The 23,146-nt window shown below is 39.3% G+C and overlaps 1 protein-coding gene and 1 pseudogene across 3 annotated transcripts; both read left to right on the top strand.

Moving 5' to 3' along the window:
• Positions 1-7,513: 7,513 nt before the first annotated feature.
• LOC149768522 (uncharacterized) lies at positions 7,514-8,541 on the top strand (annotated as a pseudogene).
• Positions 8,542-8,765: 224 nt separating this feature from the next.
• On the top strand, positions 8,766-22,135 carry LOC103696307 (3'-5'-exoribonuclease family protein). Of its 3 annotated transcripts, none has more exons than XM_088721056.2 (8): positions 8,766-8,899; positions 9,096-9,232; positions 9,355-9,399; positions 9,554-9,646; positions 10,543-10,621; positions 18,623-18,747; positions 20,704-20,847; positions 21,795-22,135. In XM_088721056.2, exons 2-8 carry the CDS (start codon positions 9,107-9,109, stop codon positions 22,029-22,031), a joined length of 849 nt encoding a protein of 282 aa, XP_088577182.2. In that variant the 5' UTR covers positions 8,766-8,899; positions 9,096-9,106; the 3' UTR covers positions 22,032-22,135. The 3 variants fall into 3 exon arrangements, with proteins under 3 accessions (XP_088577182.2, XP_008776104.3, XP_088577183.2); XM_008777882.6 differs by having other exon boundaries at positions 9,355-9,411; XM_088721057.2 differs by lacking the exon at positions 21,795-22,135 and adding an exon at positions 21,060-21,266 and having other exon boundaries at positions 9,355-9,411.
• The last annotated feature ends 1,011 nt before the right edge of the window (positions 22,136-23,146 follow it).

Below are 23,146 nucleotides of genomic sequence, written 5' to 3'. Positions count from 1 at the left end.
AAATTTCAAATTTCGAATCACAGAATTCAAATTTTGAATTTAAATTTTTGATTTTTTGATTTTTTTTTTGAAATTTTTTTCCAAATTTTTTTTTTTACTTTTTTTTAGAAAACTTTAGTTTCGAATTTCAAATTTCAGAATTTAATAACTATGAAATTACTAACTAAAAATAATCAAAATAAGGAAAATTAATAAAAATAAAAACTTACTACCGGAGTGCATCCACTCCGGGCATCCAAAATCCAATTTGATCTTCGTGATCGTTCTTGCTTCTCGATTTGCCTCCCCGGCAACGGCGCCAAAATTCTGTTGTGCGATTCCTGTCTACCTAAAAATATGCTAGACAGATCGTTGTTAGAACCGACGAACAAAAGTTAAATTTAATTTTACTCTTACCTTTTCTACTTGAAAAATAGTGGTTGTAAGAGATCGATCCACAGGGAGGCGATTGGAGTTGCTTAAAAATAAAAACGTTCACTCGGATTCAAAAGCGATTTTTGAATAACAAAAGAAAAACATGACGTCGGGGATGATGATAGATTCTCTAATTTACCAGAGAATTTTTTTTATTTAAAAATAATAAAAAGACAAGTACTTAGAAATCAAAGAGCATTTATAAATTCATGAAATGTTTAACTATTCAACGGAAAATTTTGGCATAAATTAAAATAGATGAAAGTAAGTGCTAAGAAGATCAAAACCCTAGAACATAAATTGCATAAAGGAAAATAAGATGTATTGCATAAAAAGAAAAATTAAACGATTGCATAAAGAAAACAGAAATTTAACTAAACCTAGAACAAGGATTGCATGAAAGAAATTGATTGATTTCATAAAAAGGAATGATTACAAAAAGTAAAAAAAATTGAAGATGAAGCCTAATGCTTCTTTCTTCTGCAAATAATAAAACAAAATAAAATAAAGTTTCTTTTTCTCTCCCACGGTTAAACAACAACATAAACTAATACTTTTAATTTCTTTCTTCTTCCCAAGAACAGAGCCTCCCCTGTTCCTTCTCCTTTGAACCAGCCGAGCTCCCACCTCCCTAGCCCTTGGCCTCCCACCGAGCACTCCTTCTCCTCCGACTCTCGGCCTCAACCCCCAACCGAGCACTCCTTCTCCTCCGACTCTCGGCCTCAACCCCCAACCGAGCACACCTTCTAGCCGATGGCCTCTCCCCTCTTCTTATAGGCTTGGAGATGTGGAAGAGGCGGGATCAGTGGGATCGGCTGGGGATGCGGGATCGCCGGTGATTGCGGAAGAGGGAGATGGCTGCGTGATGCTGGGATTTTGATGGCGTAGAGGAAGGAGATGGATCCGGGCGCTGGGAGGAGGGGCTGATCCGAGGGTGCTGCTGGCACGGATGCTTGGATGCGGAGGAGAAGATCACAGACGCGTGAGGGGAGTCGCTGATCTTCCCTTCTTTGATTGGAAGCGGGATCGATGGGATTTGTTTCCTATTTCCTTCTTCCGGTGATTTGGGAGGCGGATCCGGTCAATGGCTTGCCAACAGAGGGAGCCGGTGGATGCTCGAAGATGGCGGGCTGATGCGGAAGGAAGGAGGCGCTGGATGCTGTGAAGCTTCTGGGAGCTTGGATCACGGAGGAGACGCTGATCACGGGCTTCACGAGCGGCTGGGTCGCGGATGGAATCCGGAATGCTTCACGGCTGGCCGCAGCGGGATCGACGGGAGGTAGATGTGCGGACGCTTGGAGGAGGCTGTGAACTTCCTTCTTTGGGCCAAGAGGGGGACGCGATGCAGGGATTCCGGGATGAGCGGACGTGGGCGTTGCTGGCACGCTATTGATGGATTCATCGCGTGAAGCTTGGAATGGGCTGCGGTCTCCCGTGATCGCATGGACCGGCTGGACTTGAATGCTTAGGCTCACGCGATGGGGAAGGAAGCTAGGATTTTGATGCGGCTCGGACGCTGGAAAATTCTGGGAGCACGTTGGGATTGAAGGCTGAAAACCGTTGGTGACGGAAGAGGTCCAGTTGCATCATGGGGCTGAGCTCCATCACGTGGAGATGCTGGCTTGACTTGAGCTCGGGCTGCCGGGCATTAGGCTCAAACCCAATGTTAATTGGTTTCTTGGATTACTCGCACTGAAGCACAAATACTATATTAATTAGTTAATTTTATTATTAATGATTAGCTATAATACTAATTAAGATGGTATGACGATTGCACTTTTGTGCTCTCATCACGGGCCGTGCCAGGCACGGCACGAAGCGGGCCGTGCCACAGTAATGGGCCGTGCCTAGCATGGCCCATAAAAGAGGGCCGGGCTGGGTTAAGAATTTCTGGCCCGCGGGCCGAGCCCAGCACGACCCATAAGGGCCTAGGCTGGCACGATTCGTGGGCCAAGCACGGCACGGCCCGCGAGCCAGCCCGGCACGGCCCATAAGGGCCTCGGCTGGCACGATTCGTGGGCCAAGCACGGCATGGCCCGCGAGCCAGCCCGGAACGGCCCATAAGGGCCTGAACTGGGCCTGGACCGGGCCAGGCACGGCTCGTCCCCCTTAAAATAAATGGAAATAAATTTTTTTAATAAATTAATAAATATTGGAAACTAAGAATTTATTAATATAAAGCCACCTTAATGGTGGGGGGTTTGGTATAGACCCCTACTAGTTTATTAATTTAAATCAAAATGATACATGAAGGGAGGTTTGGACCTTGGTCTGACCTTCAGAATACAATAAGAAAGGAGAGAAAATAGAGATGACTCACTTTAACAATTAAAAAAATAAAAATGTACAATTATAAAAAATTAAGAAATAAAAATAAATGATCAAGATCTTACTAATCATCAGTATTCACTATTCAGTAGTGTTTGTATCATCATCATCAGAGGATGTTGTATCATGTCCACCTTTATCTTGAAGTCTCGCCTCAGCATCCAACCAATCTTTGAAGCAGAGAAGCATCTCAACCGTTTCGCCAGTCATCCTACTTCTCTTTTCGTCAAGAACACGCCGACCTGCACTAAAAGCGGATTCCGATGCTATTGTGGACATCGGCACAGCTAAAATATCGCGTGCAATTGCAGACATAACAGGATATTGATTTTTAACACTCTTCCACCAAGATAATACATCTAGACTCTCTATTTGATTTTCATCATATGCAGACTGAAGATTATTTCGTAAATAAAATTCTAGTTCACTACTTAAAGATGAAGAAGATGAAGATGGACTTGAAGCATGGGTGTGTTTTCTCTATGCAATGAATGAAAAAATAGATGACGAACGAGAACTACTAGAAGAAGAAATAGAACTTTGTACGGAGAATCTAGATCCACGAATTTTTTCATCATATATAGCATAAATATCATAAAGAAATTGTTTTACCTCAATTTTACCAGGTTCAGGATCTTGAATCATATTTTCACAATATGCATCAAGTAAAATTAGTACGCCATTCAATTTAACTCTTGGATTAAATACAGCAGCTAAGTTATGCATAGGACATATCTTGTCCCAATATTCACTCCATTTAGATTCCATTTGTTCAATAATAGGCATTAAAACATCATCATATCTATGTTCTGCAAATTTTTGACTAATCATATATGCTTGTTGTAAAAATGAACATGAAGTTGGATAATAAATACCAGAAAGAACATTAGTAGCATTATAAAAACTAAGCGAAAAATCTTCCAATTTTTTTTTTTTTATTCCAATCAATTTCGGTCAATGTAAAGCCTAATCCACGATCATTAATATATGCACTTAATAAGTTTTTATATGGGTATGCATCATGTATCATGCTATATGTTGAGTTCCAACGAGTAATTACATCAAGTTTAAATTTTTTAAAACGTTTACCATGATTTATACATAGTTTCTTAAATTCTTGAAGTCTTGATCTTGAAGCATGAATAAAAGAAACTGCATTTCTAATTTTTGAAATGACATCTTGAATCATGCCCATGCCAGCTTGAACAGAAAGATTTAAGATATGACATGCACATCTAATATGCAATAAATTTCCATTTAACATGGGATGCAATGAGTCCTTTAATAATATAACAGCAAAATTATTATTAGATGCATTATCAAAAGTAATAGACATAATTTTATCATTAATATTATATGAACATGCAGTTTGATAAATGGCATTTAAAATTTATTGCCCAGAATGTAGAAAATCAAAAGCACGAAAAGCAAGAATATATTTATTTAATTGCCAATCATTATCAATATAATGAGCAGTAATAGCAAAAAAATAATTACTACCTACAGATGCTGACCAAATATCAGAAGTTAATGAAACTTTTACATTTAAAGTAGAGAGTGTTTCAATTAAACTTTGTCTCATTGCTAAAAAGTTAGTCATAGCTACTCTTCTAAATGTACGCCTACTAGTTCTTTTGTAAGCAGGTTGTAGGTTTAATTGAATATATTCTTCAAAATTAAAAGATTCACATAAACTAAAAGGTAATTCATCCTTAACTATCCATTTTACAAGTGATTTTCTTTGATTTTCATGATTATATGCAAAATTACCTAAAAGTGATCCTCCTTGTATATTAAGGATACTTTGAAGACGAGAATCATGCATCCTATGACTCTCTTGATGTCTTTTTAAATGGCATGTTCCCCCACTACTACTACAACTATAAAGTTTGGCACATTTTTTACATTTTGCTTTTCAGACTCCATCAACCATAATTCTATCAAATTCATTCCATACAGCACTAGTCCTCTTACGAGAAGAGGTTTGATCTTCACTCGATTCACTGGTTCTAGAGGAACTAGGAACATGGGGTTGGGGATTAGTTTCTTCTCCCTCAGAAACAGGAGGAATGCCAAAATGACTTTCATCAAAAGATGACATATCTAAATTGATGAATGCAAAATAAAAACTAACCACAAGGAGGAATTGAGTAGAAGACCAGAGGTAGAGCCGAGATTTGTGACTTTCTCTTCTCAACAAGAACTTTCTCTTGTGTAGCACTTGAACACTTGCTAAATGCAAACTAAAAATTAAATTGCTAGAAGCCTAGAGCACTTGCTAAATATTGCTAGAAGAGAGAAATAGTAGTAGTAGAGAAGAAGAGAAGAGTTGGTTTGGTGTGGTGAGAATGAGGGAGGAAAGGGGTATTTATAGGACTCCAAATATTTTTCCCCAAAATACCCCTCAAATTAGCCGTTTTATGACTGTTGGGAGGGGTATTTTTGGTAAAAACCAAAAATAGCCGTTATGGTTAACGGCTTTTTTTTTGTTGCCAGACGGGCCGTGCCAGGCATGGCCCGTAACAGCTATTTTTTTGTTGCCAGACGGGCCGTGCCAGGCACAGCCCGTCTCGTGCCTGGCACGGCCCGTAACGGCTATTTTTTTTGTTGCCAGACGGGCCGTGCCAAGCACGGCCCATTTCGCGGCCTGTAATGGGCCGTGCCAGGCACGGCCCGCCACCCCACGGGCCTAGGGCCGGGCCAGGCACGGCCCGCCACCCCACGGGCCTAGGGCCGGGCCAGGCTTAGCTTTTAGGCTAAGCGGGCCGTGCCTAGCATGACCTGTTTAGTAACAGGCTGGGCCAGGCACGACCCGTTTAGTCTGTGGCCCGGTGGGCCTGGGCCGAGCCGGGCCCGGCATGGCCCGATGCCCATCTCTATCTAGAATCTCTTGGTAGCCGATACCCCCTCTTTGCCAAGTCCTCTCGGAGTGTCTTTGATAATGGTATGTCACACGCCCGTAACCCGAGATTGCGAGCCAAGGTCATGGCAACTGCCGTATACTCATATGGAACTCTCCCCACAAGAGTGCAAGATATCTCATCATGATATCGTAAATAAGCAATAGAATAAATATAAATAAGCAATGTTAAAACTATAATTTAAATAACTAGAATCCAATTTTAATTTCTCATAGAATCAACAATATTTAAAAGATCTTATATCGAACAAATCCTGATCTAAATTAAAGCTGTCAAAGTTGGCCTCTAGTCACTCTCTTGATCATAATCCCATGCCACTTAGTTCTTAACATCTATAAAAACAATAAGATATGGAATAATAAACTAGACAACCCAGTAAGCAATGAATATTTTAACCAGATTAATTAGGTAATAAATTAATTAATTAATTATAAAAATAAGTATATAAAATTAATTAATTCAAAACCAAGTTCTAGTATGCAACATTATCAAAATATTATGCATGCTAAATTCAATCTTTTTCAAAATTAAATTTCATTCACAAATCCACATTCCTTCAAATTATCAAGTTAATCTTGTCAACCATGAACTATGACCATATTTTCTCTATGGCAGGGTCATAATACTGCATTTTTTCTTATGGTGTGTCGCGCATCATCTTGCGGCAAAGTCATTCAGGGCCAAATATCTGCTTGCAGCATGTCGCGCATCTTCTTGCGATATAGACCTTTCAGGATAAATCAAGTGCCAACGTATTAGCTCCTATGGCGGAGTCTTTGATATAGTCAGGCTAAGAGTTCAAAACAATCATACAATTCATATCTCAGTTCAATAAAAATATAAAAAATTATATGATATCGAAATCAATCGAATGAGTACAATATTTCCAACCATGCATCATTGTAATATTCAAAAATAAAGTATATATAGTAATAAATATCGTTCATCAAATTCATGCATCATGAATAGTATGATTCAAATTTAGAAAAAGGATCATATTGAAAATTTCTCTTAGAACCTACGACTCTGACAAGTGCCCATCTGAAATCTTCGGTAACCACCATGAGCCAAGACTGTCAGAAGTCAAGTGGAGAAGGAGAAAGAAATCGGCGGTGGTTTATCAGTAGTGATTGACAAAATCGATCAACGGTGAGGTGAAAAATGGTGTGGGGGTCTTTAAATAGCCAAGAAAATTGAGATGGAGGAGGAGAACTCAAGTCAAATAAGGCTCTATTTTTTTTTCGTCTTCTATTCTAAGTCGAATAGGGCTCTATCTTCTTTTTTTCTATCTTCTACTCCAACTTTTATATTTGGACCGGTCAAGTGGACTAGACCTAGTTCCTTATTAGCTAGGCTGGTGTTATATAGTACATGCCTTTGGTAGGAATATCTTGGTGGCTAACCCTTTCTTTTAGCTAAGGCTACAAATAGGTCATGTTGACCCATGACCCAACCTAGCCTGACCCGCTTAGACACGATTCAATCTAATTTAAAGGACCTATGAGGCCGGTTCGGGTTCTAAAATTGGATCTATTTCATTTTTTGGATTGGGTCAGGATTTAGTAAACCCCGATCCGACCCGATCCGACCCGATCCGACCCATGTGATTTTTGTCATAATTTTGCCTTTCTTGCTCTATGACCTCCTCCTGGCTCATCCGCATCTCCACGACCGCGGTTGACGACGATTTCGAACACCTCAGCCTCCTCCCCATCACCTAGAACGAGCCCATCCTCTTCCTCATTTGGGAGGAAATCACCACCATGTTCACTAGCTCCCTAGATGCTCGCGCCGACGCCGACGCCTCCCTCGTCTCCCTCTCCCGGCAACAACGATCACTACAGCAAGGTCATCATCTAAGAAGACGGCATGGGGCCTTCGCTCCGTCTGGTTAAGGAGGGCCAGGTGGAGGTCCAAGAGAATGCCACGCTCTCCATTGTCCTACTCGCCCGCGACCCGGAGAGCGTCGAGCAGATGGTGCTCGCTGTCATCTGCTCGGTCTTCGCCAAGGGCCTCAAAGAAGGAGCCATGAAAGTCTAGGCGATGGTGGCATGGGCCGTGGCAGAGCTCGCTGCCAACCACCCCAAGTGCCAGGACATCTTTGCCCAGCACAATGTCATCCGCCTCCTCGTCAGCCACCTTGCCTTTGAGACCGTCCAGGAGCATTCCAAGTATGCCATCCCCTCCAAGGGCATGTCCATCCACTTCATTGTCACGGCCAACAACGCAACAACAGATCATAATTCCATGCCGGTAGATGGTCCGGTGTAGAGCCAAATGCAACAACCCTACAGGAACTAGAGCCAAAACAGCAAGAATCAGATGCACAATGTGATATAGTCCACCATGGCCAACTCCAGCAAGACCCAATCCAACACCAATGGGACAGCCGAGGGCCCGAAGCATTAGGAGAACGTCTTGCTGAACGACACCAGTATGAAGGGGAGGGAGTTCGAGGACTCGGCCACCAAAGCCTACATGAAGGTAAGGCCATTATACATGAATTTTATAATACATTATGCATGAATACTGAAATTTGCTTTGTATTTATTTTGTAAGGTTGAATGGGTTCGAACCCGATCTGAACCAGACCCAAATTTTTTGGGTTGGGACCGGGTTATATATGGATTCGGCCCGACCCAAATGATCCGTTGTGGATCAAAAATTATAGTCATGGATTCGATTCGACCCAACCTGATCTTCTATTTAGTTGGATCCAGGTCGAAAATTAAAACTCGAATAAAAAATTAGGCTGAGTCGGGGTCACCTGGACGGACCGACCTATTTGCATCCCTACTTTTAGCTAACATCATTTGGCCCACTTTTGATAAAGCCACGTGGTGCTTGTACTGCTGTTTCGAAATGGTCTCTGGTGTGACAGTGTTATTTTTACAACATATCTATTGACTCTGAATATTGGTTACATCGAAAACTAGCTCATGGTGAATCTTGCAAAAATATATGAAAAAAATGGCTTTGATAACACAGTCTATATGTAATAATAGTAGAATATGGGAGGTGATTTATAAGCCTCATATTCAAAAGCCCGGACTAGATTGTCGAAGTAGGCCCATAGAGGCCAGTTCTTCTAGATATAGAACCGTTTTATGTTTGAAAAACCCGTTTATAACGATTATATTGGGTTCGGGAATTAGGGCTCCGCGACCACTTTCTCTTACTTGACGCTGCCTGCGGCCGGCGGACGGCCGACGGACGGCGGACAGCGAACGTCTGAAGTACGCTTTCTCTTGACATCTCTCTCTCAATCTCTTTTCGTCTCCATGAACCAACCATCTCTCCCTCCCCTTCCTTCTTCCTGTCTTTGTCCACTCTCATTCTCTCTCTCTCTGTTCCTCAGTCTCTCTTACTCCCTTTTTTTTTAAAACGTTGCCCACAATCTCTAATAAACACGAATTCTATTCTATCCTTTAGTTCTACAAAGGATGGTGGGGCTTTCCACCGGGGAGAAGCGCTTCATACATGGTGGAATAGCGCAGGACCTCCGCTCTGACGGCCGCAAGAGGCTACATTTCCGGCCCTTCTGTGTCGAAACAGGAGTCATTCCTCAGGTTAAGAATCACAACTCCTGTCCATTAATTCCTATTAACTTTGTCAAATAATTTTCTTCTCTTGTTTGCGCCATTTTCTTATTATTATTCTTAATTGCAAAAAGTTGTTTTGTTGGGGATAGGCAAATGGTTCAGCTCGAGTTCGATTGGGTGCGACGGATGTCATTGTGAGTATCAAGGTATTGTTGGATAACGATAGTCAGCCTTATTCCATTAATCCAGTCTTGCTAAATTTAGATCATCTTGATTGTGTAGACTTTGTTTTTCTAGTTGTGAATGCAAAATTTTGAGTGAATAATTATTTTTCCTCTTGCAATGTAGGCAGAACTCGGGAAACCAAGCTCTTTTCAACCTGATAAAGGGAAGGTTGCTATATTCGTCGACTGCAGTCCAACGGCTGCCCCAGAGTTCGAGGTTCGTTGATTAATATGATGCATGCTTTTATTTTTACTAATTTACTTTCCAAAAGCAGTAATTTATGCCCTGAAGCAAGTCAAGCCTAGAATGTGCTTCATTCTAATGCAGAATTATTCATCTATGTAATGTGGAAATTTTTTTCCATGTAGCAAGACATTGAGGGAGAGCCTTTGCATAATAGTAAGGTTGCTCCATTCTGACTTGAATATCATGGGTTCAAAATATAAAAATGGATTTTTCACATGCATGTATAAGGCTGCATACATTTAACCCTTTCTAGACCCTACAATGGCAAGAGCCTTGTCTACTGGAACACCGTTGAGGTTTTAAAATTTTTTGTGGATCTATGTCCAAGTATGTATAAGAATAACGAGTTTAGGTGCTAAAGAACTAAATAGACATGACATTAAAGGAGTAAATCAGAGGCAGCATAGTTGTTGTCTTAATTAAACATAAAAGGGGATGTAGTGTAAGTTAACCTGATGTACTTGGGTGCAACAGAAACATGAGAAAATTATATATTAAGAAGAGAACTGGATTTGTGCTGGAAAATTAGGAGAAAGAACTTTTATGATAATACCAGTGGAAGTTGTTAGAAAAAAATTGAAAAAAAAGTTTGCACTACTGCTGGCATTTCCCTTATATAGATTTTAGTCTATGAATGATGGGTCCCTAACCAACAACCATAATTAAAGCAAATGATAATATAGGGTCCTTAAAACTGATTTCGTTATCGAGTTTTCATTGTTTAGTCTTTTCGATATGGACAAAAAATTAAAATGCTCACAAATTGGTCTCTATCATTTTTTTTTAATTATTATTATCGAAATCTCTACCTATATGCTACATGTTTGCTGTAGCCTTATTAAGTCATTTTTTACACATTATCTTAGGGAAGAGGTGGTGAAGAGTTGTCTTCAGAGCTCTCATTTGCTCTTGAGAGATGCTTCCTAGGTGGTAAGACAGGGGCAGGTATGACTTCTTAGAGGTTGACTGATTGCTTGCAAAATTTTATCATAAAAATTACTACTTCTACATCATTTCAATTGTATGCTTGCAGATGTATCTGGACATCCATATCCATGAAGTCGCATAGCATTTTTAGAGTTTTTGTACATGTATGTAACCAAAATCTGAATGATAACAATCTTGTTGGATATAGCATTTCTGATCTTTTGACCCTTGTGCTTTCCCCATGAATGTTGTGATATACCATGTGGCTTTCCATGTGCCATTCATCATCATTTATGATGTGAAAGGATTCAAATTCAACTATTAATCTTGTTAGCTTGGGATCCACACTAGCTGCCAACTTTGTCCATTCTAGCATTGCCACTATTTCTAACATAGGTATATTATTTGCATCCTTCTGTGCTAGACACAACATCATAGCACATCCTCTGAAATCTCTGTTCCAGTTCTGGCCTTTCTTAGCCACAACAAACTAAGAGGGCCATCAATATTCATCTTGAAGTGATCACATGCAGGAGCTTTCTGTTGCGCTTTGTACCTTTGTTCTTTTGAATGGTGAAATAGATTTCGTTGGTATTGATAATTTACAAGCATTAGGCTCTATTATAGAACCTCCCAATTCTCTTAAGTGTTAATAAATAATAATACAATATAGATTTTGGAGGTTAGAAAAGGTGATATAATTTAGCTTTATAATCTTCAATATGTGATGGTGAAATATTCTTGGTAAGGAGATACTCTGATCTACAGCCCCCCCCCCCCCCCCTCCGCTCCCCGCCCCCCCGTCTTATATGCCACTGGTCGCATCACTGATTAGAAATCCATCCAAGGATGCCACGAGTCATATCCTATCCTGGCTTCCATTTTCATTTTAGCTGTTTGACTGCGGTCACAAAATCCATCTCAATCAATATTTTGCGTTCTTCTCTTTGAGTTCAGCAACATGCTGCTGTCTTTCGAAGGCTTTTTGCATCGTCATGGAAGAAGTATGATGTTTGATGAGGAATCTATCATAAAATAAAAATAACAAATTTCCTTCATCTATCATAAAATGAAAGTAACAACTTTCCTTTTCGCTCCTCATCAAACCTTTACGTGAATAATTGACTGACCAATTGGAATTTTATTTTAGCCAACCATGGGACCATGTTCCTGTGGAAACAAAAGGTTGTTTACACCTGCTAGGTAACCTTGCAATCCCGATTATTCAACACTGGAACTTGTGAATTAGTTGCTCCAGTCTTCCAACTACAACTAAGGAACAAGGCTTGAATTTTTCTGTAAATTTTCTATGAGAGAAACTTGTGCATTTCTAAGCCTTAAAAATTCTTCTATTCTGGTCGCACCAAATCATCCAATCAACAGCGATGTTTCCAGCGAGCACATAAGTTTTAATTTTAGAGGAGAATATATTTATAATCTCTATAATTTCTTTCACTAAAGCTCCATGGTGTTCGCATTGCAACCAATCTTCAGTTTACATCTCATGTAAACAAAAGCTGATAGGAGCATTTGAGATAAGTGGTCTCTCGTTTTGGCATGAACACCATGGTATACCTAAGAAGTATTTCAAATTACTGGAAGTTTGTACCCAGGTTTTAAATAGTAGTTTGTCCAAAAAAACTTTGTAGGTAGTAAATGAAGTTAGGAACAAGGGGTCCACCCTGGAGAAAAACAATGCACATAATAAAAGCTAAAGTGGATTAACTTCCAAGCTCTCTTGTAGGAAAATGCTCCATCAAAGTTTAAAGGTTGATTAGAACAATCTTCAGCTTGCACATCAGGCCACTCCATTGTTGATCTGTCACGTGTCTGCAGAAGGATATGTCTGTTTTGTTTTAGTCCAGCTCTGATATAATAAATGGCATCGTGTCTGCAACAACCCATGAATGGGATTACTAACCAAACAGCCCTGTCAATGGTATGAATGCTCTCAAGTCAAGCATTGAACTGCAAATGATAAATTTTCAAATTTCAATCAATTTTCTAAGTACTGGCACCAGGAGGTTGGGTTGTAGAAAGCATTTTTTAGGTTTTCGAGTCATAATAGTTTTTCATAATATCTTATAAATACCTAACTTCAGCATCTTTTGCACACCCAATTAGCTTGCAAAGAGGACTTTCTAGTGATGCATGTCAGAGTGAGGCATTTTCCTTCACCCCCTCCCTCCTCTCCTTTTGTAGTGTCCTAGTATGCCTCATACCAAGGCTGTGCACCTAGGGGTGCCAAAATAAAAGAGTTGTTTGTGAGGCAACTCATGTTCAGCAAGAGACCAGCTCTCTTGGTTGGCAAATGAGCCGAGCTGAAACTTGATTTTTGAGCTTGAAAAATAAATGAGCCGAATTTGAGCTAGATTCGGCTTGTTAGATTTCATCTTCGAATTTTATTTTCATATGAAATTGTTCAAATATATAATATATTTTTAATAATTAATATGCATTGAGTGTTTAATACATTCTTAATCCATTTTTTTTATTTAGTAATTGGCTTTGGATTAAGATCTAGTGTTTCATTTTCATATTAGAATCTTAATACTTGAGAAAGAAACCCTAGGCTCCTTTTCCCATTCTTCCATTGCCTCCGTCTCCAATCCTCCTAGCTTCTCCCACGATCTACTACCTCCTCATTCTACCTTTACCTTTTTCCCCTTCTCGTCTCCTCCTGAGGCTTTCCTTATATCTCCCCCACTTCTATCCTTATCCTCTGCTTGCATCCTCTTGACACATCCAATCTCCATGGCCTGCTAGGGTTTGAGCGATGATTGTAGCAGCATCCTTGCTAGTGCTGGTAGTCTAGCCCATTGCCTCCAGCTTCATTGGTCTCACCCCATTGCCTCTAGCGGCCTTCCTTTCTCTAGGAACCCCTTTCTCCATGATGCCATCTCCATCTCTGTTGCCACCACCTTCTCCAACATCATTGACGACATCTCATTGATTCTCTCTTCCCTCGGCTTAGTTTCCTTTTCAAGCTTGAGCAAGACAAGCTCAAACTGGCTTGACTATGTGCAAGCCAAGCTTGAGCTGGCTTTCTAAGCTAGGGCAAAGCTCGAGCTTGAGTAAAACCCAGCTTGCTCATCTTCAACTTGTTTACACCCCTAAATGCATCACAAAAGAGATACCACTATGAGTCGTCATGATCCACACCAAAACATTGAAACCAATATATGATGCAAGAAAAAATTGTAGGGGACATTTGACTCTCACGGTAATGCAAATCGCAGGGACGATGCAACAAGATAGCAAAGATGATGAATTGTAGACTTATATTTGCAGATTTTAAATCTTATTGCAATAAAACAGAAGCAATTACAATAATCTAAAACTAAAATATGATGCTAATTATGCTCAAAATTAAAGCTAATCCAGATCCTATAATGATGCATGAGACATTATGCATTTAAGTTGCTGAAATTGAACACCAGATAGTAGATTTGAACTAATAAAACATAAAAGCTCATCAATCAAGAGCATCAAAAATCACCAGAGAATAGTTGAGGGTTTTGCATAGTCAATTTGTTTTTGCACAGGGTGAATTAGCTACGGTTGCTATCTGGAATTGATCAAACCTTGTGCCTTGTTGTTAGATTTCGAAAAGTTGCTAATGGGTTCAAATGTCTTATGGGAGACCATATGCCTAGCTGGATTTAAATTCTTCCATCAACAAAATTTATTGGATTTCCATCAATCTCTCTATTGTATAGTGTTTTTAAGCTTATTGTTAGGTTACTAGCATGTTATGCCATACCAGTCCGTATTTGGTGTACCATTATCTCTACGCAGTATGAGGTTACTGAGTATTAATATGTGTACTGACACTATACCGAGATGGTATTGGTATGGGGGTCGAGTATCGATATCATGAACCTTGGTCATTAGCCTAAGAAACTAGTAAATTTGAAGTCTCCGCCAGATGCATCTTTACTTAATGAGCTGGTATATCCATTTGCATATTACATGCATGATTTGTCTGCTAGAATTTATTGAAAAAACAGCTTTGATCATTGAGGGCTACAAATTTACATCATGATGTCTACCTGGAAAAGGTTCTAGGTGGAGCCTCATGGACCCTACGTGCTAGAAGGATAGACGTGTTTAATGCAGTATTAGTAAGGTTCTTATTTGTTGGATATCCACAAAGAAACAAGGATCAGCCTGATTTTACTTTAGAGACTTGAAATTTTATTAGGAACCTACAAGCATAGAATCCCAGCCTTCCTCTCCTTTCTTTTCTGCTACTTATATTATTGCACTTTCCACATCTTGTTAGAGCTTAGCACTTGCTAACCCTTAGCCTCTCATCTCACACAACCATCACAAACGAAGTTAATGAGATAGAGGTGTTATTACATAATAGCCATCTAATTCGTAATCAATCAATACTATGAAAATCCCACATGTTTGGTATTCTTTTCCTAGTTCCATATGCCTAGGTCTGGCAAAAATTAGTTGACACCAGACTTATGGCATTGCCATACATTTGTTAGTTGTTTCCTGCTTTGTTGAGCCTAGATCCACTTCAGAATCAATCAAAGTTTAAGCTTATGGCAATCTCTTATTTCTTCCCACTTCAAAGTCTGCTGGGATTCTATAACTCTGTACATTTAAAATTTGAATAGCCATCTGAATAAGGCAATGGACATGGTTTCTTAGGAACAGAATTCAAGATATAAAATCTTAACTAATAGAGCGTCCTGATTGACTTCAATTACAATAATGCTTGACATCATTTTTCAATTAAGCCTGTGATAAGCTTGCTGTTATCATATAACAGCAAACATCTAACATCTGAAACAGAATAAAAAGAAAAACTGGAAAAGGCATTGGACCCACCAGCCATTACATGGTTTCTAAGCCAATTTTCTGTTGGAGGGAGAACCAGTCATAAAGCTCATTATTAACTCCCTCTTATTCTCCTTCTCCATATTGCCTTCTCTCCAAGCCTTTTTGTCCAATCCTTGATGTTATCAGTTGGTCTATTACCTGAATGGTGGGATATAACCTATAAAATGGGTGAGAACTAGCAACAAGAAAAGATGACAAGGAAAAGAGAAGCCATCAAAGGAAAAAATTGTGGTACGCCGTATCAGCCCGAACTGGGCGATACGGGGCATACCGTATTGTACAAGTTTGGGACCGGTATTTGATATGGGTGGTGTACCAATACTCAGTACTGCAAAAAGCTCCGTACCATACTATATCGACACTGTGCTAGTGTAGCACCAGTATGGAGTCCGGTACCGAGACGACAAACTTTGGAAAAAACAGAAGCTTAGAGAAGAGGTAACAAAATAGCAGGAGAAAGAGAGAAAGAAGGTGATGTTTCTTTTCAATCCATGTTGTTCCTCTTGCTTGCTTTTACAAGCTATGCCCAGATATGCTACTCGTGCCTTTTCCATTAGGGGTGGCAATCGGGTCGGGTCGGGTCATAAACGGATCGGGTCACATGCAGGTCGGGTCAGAAAATCATAAACCTGAACCCGACCTGTTTATTAAACAGGTCAGAAATTACAACCTGAACCTGTCATGTTTAATAAACAGGTAACCCGACCCGTTTAACCTGTTTAATAAACTGGTAACCTGCTTGCTCAATCCGACCCGACCTGTTTAACCTGTTTACCCAACCCGATCCGTTTAACCTATTTAGACTTGTTTAACCTGCCCAACCCAATCTGTTTAACCTGCCCAACCTGATCTGTTTAGACCCATTTAACCTGTTTAGACCTGTTTAACCTGCCCAATGGTTAAACGGTTTAAACGGTTTAAACGGGCCAGACATCTAAAACCCGTATCCGACCCAATTAATAAACAGGTTAAACGGGTTGACCTGTTTACGACTCGAACCTGTTTAGGCTAAATCCAAACCTGTTTATGGCGGGTCGAACATGGGTCGGGTTGGCGGGTCGAACACGGGTCGGGTCATATTTTGCCACCCCTATTTTCCATGCCTTAGAAAAGAGAAGGAAACAAGAAGAGAAGTTGGAGGATGTATGTGCTACTATGTTTTCTCAATCTTTTGCTTCCATGTTTTTCTTCTGTATTAAATTTGGCTGAATCCCCTCATATTTCTCTACCTAGCTCTGAATTTAATAGCTGGATATGAGGTGTTTTGAGTTCTTTGTTTCCCCTCTGCATGACCTGTCTACACTAACTTTGTTTTCAGTGGATTTTGTTTTGTACTGCCCTGTTTCTTTCTGGTTTCCCATTTAAAACCCGCCTGCTTTGAGAGTTCTGCTGCTGAGATATTTAGAGATGGCTCACTTTTGTCTATCCAGTCCTCACATAAATGAATGTATGGATAATCATGTACGCTGTGTAAAGTTTACGCCGAGCCCTCTTATTCTTCTTAAACCTTAGATTTTGTCCTTGTATGTTTGTTGTTTGATCAAATGTTCAGATGAGATTCGAACCCTTCTTTCTAGAGTATAATGAAAATGTTAAAGAACATTTGATGGAAGGTGACAGCCTGAAACATGATTTAGCAAGCAAGCTTGAGCAATAATCATGGCGCACATGTTTGGATTTTGGTTATAACCTTCACCCCCAAAATTGGCTTGATTCTAATTTCTCAACATGTAATATTAAAGACAGAGCATTTAGCATGGTCCTTCTGCAAATGTGATCCTCGCTTTAAGGTTGGATTGACAGAAAAAGGAGATAGCTTTCAGCTTTGGGCTGGCCTGATAGGCAATGTCAGAAAGATAGAACACCTGACCTGTTACTTCTGAAAAATAAGTTTTGATTTTTGACTTTGAGCTAGTCCAGTTAAAACAAAAGAAGCCTTCACCCTCAGGGTTGTCTCAAATCAAGTGAAACTGGATAATGGAGCTCCGCCCTAGATATACGACCCATCTCTAAGACCCATGTTTTGTTCTACTTCAAAGTCTAGATGGACATAACAAAATACATCTAAGCTCTCAAGCATGGTTTGATTCTAAGCAAATTAGACATGAAGTTGGCCTCACTTATATTTGGCATGGCATGAAATAAGGAGGACTACAACTCTTCACCTTCAAATGAGATTTCATGTGAACTCATAGTACAGAATTGAGTTTTTTTTCCGCTTTTTTTTATAAACAAGTGGACTCTAACATAGAGAGGACTTAGAGTTCAAAGCTTGGAGCTTTAAGTATGAAGGCAAAGGTCATATCCTTCGAAACATGGAAGCTTTTTTTTAAAACAAAATCCTGATTAAAGCAACAGCTGTAAACCTAGATGGAGTGGGACAGCTCTCAAGCTGCACTCCTACAAGGAAGAGGTTGCTTAAATCTGAACTTAGGATCATATCTATTAGAGATTACCGGAAGCATAAACATTCAGCCAGTATCCTGAATAAGGATCTTCTTTAAAGTTGCAAGGCATTGTTTAACATCTAGAATTGATTTGATGCTAGCCCTATATTGTTGGACCTGGACCTGAGCCAAGTATCTAATCACATTAGATATCTAATGTATCACTAATATCATGGACTCTTTTCACAAATCATTGGCTGTTAAGTATGCATTAATGATAATAAATTTTAAATTTTTAACAGCCTGTCTTTTTCCATCAATATAGGTATGAAAAAAATATGATACACCAAGTTTTTGGGACTCTTCTTGACACTTTTAACCAGATGACAACCTCCCCAAATTTGTGGCAGTATCCTTGCTTTGTTGAGTATCTGCTTCTTGACACTTTTAACCAGATGACAACCTCCCCAAATTTGTGGCAGTATCCTAGAGAAGGCCTGGAAAACCAGGTCACTGGAAATCTTAATTCATTCTTCACTCAAACTACCAACACATTATTCACTAGAGGTACCACCTGTGATTAATTATAAACATGATTAAGTTTAAAAATGATATAACGCCTCTGCAGGCAGATCAGTTATTGGCAATCAACATCATACTAGATACACCATCTAAACTTCTTTACGTGGGGAAAAACAAAATATAATCTAATTCAGAATGGGAATTTATCATTTCTTTTTATTTTCTGATGAATTCTTATAATGTATGTCAGGGGCTGGAATTGATCTCTCTTCTCTGATCATTGTTGAGGGTAAGGTTTGCTGGGATCTATATATTGATGGGCTTGTTGTCAGTTCAGATGGCAATCTACTGGATGCATTAGCAGCTGCTATTAAGGTAAATTCTCATGGTAATAAAAAACTCAGCTTACCATCTTCTTACATAGTATATATGCTTTCGTGGCTAAGTAAATTGTTGTGGAAAAATATTATTGCCTTTTCCATTATATGACCCATAAAACCATTAACCATTTGTTAGATAAAATAAATGAGATCTCAGGGCATATGCTTGGGCATATTAATCAGTTCAAACAATGATTTGCTGAATGCTATACCTATCAAGGTCATTGATATGGGTAAGGCAAATCTCATCGGATTATTATATTTTTAGTAGGTTGCAGGGAGATATGTACCTAAAAAAGAGAAGAGAAAAACCAGGGAAAAGGAGCATCTAAAAGAATAGAACTATAAGAAAGCATTAGGTGATACTGACTTCTTACAAAGTTATTAATCAGAGCTAAGTTCTATTATTTTATTCTATGAACAAGCTGTTAACATTGAAATAAATTTTAATAAAAATAATAGACAAAAGCAACTGATGCATGTTTGTGAAGCTTTTGTTCTTTTCCTTTTCATTCACTTCTGAGATGGGTCAAGGTAAGTAAAAGCGATGTAAGACATGGTATTGAGACCTAAGGCCATGGTCTTAGAAGTTTTTTAACATTTTTCCCATTTTCTTCATCTCAGTTTTTTTTTTTTTGAGAAATTATTCATCTCAGTGTTACTTTGACATCTAGCACAAGTGCCATAAAATATTCAACATGTTAGCCTCCAACAACCATAGAAAATTATTTTGTCCAAACTAGAGTTGATCAAAATCCGGGCCGGGCCGGGCTCTACAGCAGAAATTAGGCCCAATGGCTATGCCTAGGCCCAGCCCGACCCGACTGTCAGGCTTAAATTTTTGTCCAGGCCCGACTCGACTTTATAAATTTGGTCCCAAGCCCGACCTGACAGGTCCAATTTTTTCTTTGTTTGGAATCTGAAAATGGGCTAGAATGGCCCAACAGCTTAATGGGCTCTCTAAAACTTCATATATATATATATATGGTGTTTTATATATAAAACACGGGCCGGGCCGAGCCATTTTTAAAAGTTTCCAAGCTCGGCTCGATTTTTTGGTCGGGCCGCTTTTCCTACTCAAGCCCGACCCATGGGCCTTTTTTTTAATGCCCAAGCCCGAAAAATTCTGGGCCGGGCTGGGCGGGCTGGGTAGGCCAGAAGGCCCGTGATTAGCTCTAGTCCAAATAAATAATTTTTATTCATCTCTGAATGTGTATATTTTCTACAACTTGAAAATACATTGTAAAAGTTTTCACTTTACCATAGCAAGATGGTGAGGACCAAGGAATGGGAAGCAAAACCTAGAAAGTAGAGAGGAGAAAAAGCAATTAACGATGAAGATATTTTATAAAATCAATTTTCTGCTATATAATTTATCTCTGTACATGTGTAGAACTATTAATGATGCAAATCCACAGTTCATCAATCTAAAGAGTTTTTTGACAGGTCCTTCCATCTCCCTCCTCCTCTCCCTTACCATTCTCCCCCCCACAAAAACAAGCCACCCCCTCTCTCTTTCTCAAAACCCTCGTGGCATAGCACAAGCCATCAAACTACCCCACAACAAGTCTGCTTGCCGTTTTATGGGAAATTCCTAGTTAGAAACCGAACCTTCCTTGTATAAATCAAATGGATCAAAAGCTTAGGTTCACAAAATTAGATCGTCATTTTTCATGTTGTTGCACCATAACAATATCAACATGGAATAGTCTGTTCTTTTGCTTCACAAACCCTGTGTTATTGAAGTAATTTTATGAAACTCCCATAGTTAAAGCTGCTTGCTTTTGAGGAATTTTGGTAATGAAGATCCAATCTGTAAGCACTAGATGATCTTAAGGAACATTTCAAAATCTAACCAGTGATTATTAGAAATCGGTTATAAACTTTTACGTTATTCTTTGTAAACTTAATGCATTGACAATTATTTCCTATATTGTATACTTTCCTGCAGGTGGCCTTGAGTAATACAGGCATCCCAAAGGTGAATGTTGATCTCGGACCTTCACCAGATGACCAACCAGAGGTCGACGTTAGCGATGAAGAGTTCTTGCAGTTTGACACTTCTGGAGTTCCAGTTGTGGTTACCTTAACCAAGGTAAGAGTTCTAACAGCAGTTTAGACTACAAGTAGCTTGTGATTGACGGAAGCTCCATTCATTGAGAATCAAAGTATTGGAAGGAATCTCGAAGGAATTGGGCTAGCATGTTTGAATCCTTTGTCCTGATTTTTGAGGATAAAGAACTCTGTCTCCAGTGTGATTTACAATATTCTGGCTAATTAGGACTGTGGATCCAATGGCTGCCACAGATTTCCGCTCTGCCTCTTCGGGGGAAAATTTGCAATGATCACAGGCTGTCGGTGGATAACAGTTTCTGCCATCCAAACAGGGCCTCATTGTAGAATATATGTTTATGAGAAATTCTCCAGTGATAGGTTCATTGCAGTTGGATGTTCGGCATAGGATGAAATGAAAAAGGTATCAAGGTATTACAAAAAGATGGTGAATTTGCATGTGCAAACAACTTGTTCCCACTATATAATGCACTTTCTTTGGTCTCTACCTCTCTAAGGGAACCTTTCTTTGATGAGTATTTTGGTAGACTGAAATTGTAGGCAATTCGTATATTATTCTTCTAAAATTATGTTGCATAAACATATGATCATGCATTCGAGATCTACCCCATCTATCTCAATTGATATAAAATGGTTATACCGAAACTATCCATTTTTAGTTGGTTTCTTTTTAGTTTCAATTTTTTTTCAAATTTCATCAGTGGTTATTGCCATTATTCTGATAGGTCGGAACTTTTGCAAGTTGGGGTCTAATTGACACCTTGGAATGTATCATGGAGCAAAGATTGAGTTGGCAAACCATCTAATAGGCACCAGATTGAATCTTGACTATCATAAGAAACTAAGAATTTAGTTGAAGCCTTTGGCTGACATAAATGAGTTTGGGTCATGTTTTTTTTTTTTTTTTTGTTTTTCTTCTAAATAATGAGCTTGCTCATCACTGTTAAGTTTTGAATTCATATCTCTCAGGTTGGCAGGCACTACATTGTGGATGCAACCTTGGAAGAGGAGTCTCAGATGAGTTCTGCTGTGTCAGTCTCTGTGAACAGGCATGGACACATATGTGGGTTGACCAAGCGTGGTGGCGCAGGCTTGGACCCTAGTGTTATTCTTGACATGATATCCGTGGCAAAACATGTGAGCCAGAATCTTATATCAGTGTTGGATTCAGAGATTGCTGCTGCTGAAGCAAATGCTAAGGAGTGACAATATTATTACTTTAGATAGTTAAGTAATTGTTCTTGTACTCTGTGTTAATGTAAAATTTGCTTAGAAATCTCTTCACCATATGAAAACTCGCGTTGGATACATTTTTTAAGTCCCTTTGATCATTTTACATCATGTTTCAAGTTCAGCCGAAAGGGAGCCAAAGCCACAATGGCCATTGTGTAGAATTTGGTATCTTCTGCAACCCAACGCGTGGATATTTTAGAATATTAAAGCATATTACAAAACAAACATTTACTCATTAGGAGTTTTAAGGGTGTTTTTTCCACCACGTCGCACTATGGCAGGGGCTGTTCTTAGTAAGTATTTTTGGGTGGAGGGAGTGAGTTTTTTTGGTACTTTGCCCCCTATGATGTAGGATTAAGGGTTGGTCTGAAAATATGCAATCACATACAGAAGTGACGATGGAAAAGATTATTCAAATATCTGCATCGTAATTATGCTTTGTTGGGATGCCAAAGCATTTTATCTGGCAATAAGATATATCTATATTGTGGTAAAAGTGTTAGGAACCTACCTTCTGTAAGGGTGCCCATGCGTGATTCAAATGAGTTCAAGTGGGAGTTATTACATTGTGGTAACTACCTTCTGTAGTTATCCTAATTCTTATAAACCACCTCAACCTTCCCTACAGTAAAAATGGATAAGAAACCAGAGGGATCATTGATCTTCTCTCGTCTCCTCCATCTCCCTTTGCCACTTTTGAATTTAATAGACTATTAGGTTATAAGAAGGAGTTTCTGTTTCAATTGTCAATGGATTTTCGATCATGGATTCATGCTACAATGCGGAAGAAGATGTTCAAGAGCACAACAAGGAGTTTGGAGCATGTAGTCCTTGCTAAAACCTGGTCTCAAAAGTCTTTGATCATGCCCTTCCAAATGGTGTATTATTGGTCTTCCTTTTGGTTGAAGTATTGATTTCCATCGAAAAGAAAAAAGTTTGAGAAAAAGTTACCCAACAAGAAGGGAGTGCTTATTATAATAAGAAAATTTAATTCATATGAGTCCGTATTAGAAAAATCACTTTTAAACATATTGTACTATTTTTTCTAATTGTCGAGGACTCTTCTACCTCAGGTGCTCATCCTTCTG

The sequence above is a fragment of the Phoenix dactylifera genome, chromosome 1, assembly GCF_051530095.1.
Source record: "Phoenix dactylifera cultivar Ajwa chromosome 1, Ajwa_hap1_PhDact_Kaust_v1.1, whole genome shotgun sequence".
NCBI lineage: Eukaryota > Viridiplantae > Streptophyta > Magnoliopsida > Arecales > Arecaceae > Phoenix > Phoenix dactylifera.
This window is presented reverse-complemented; position numbering and strand designations above follow the sequence as displayed.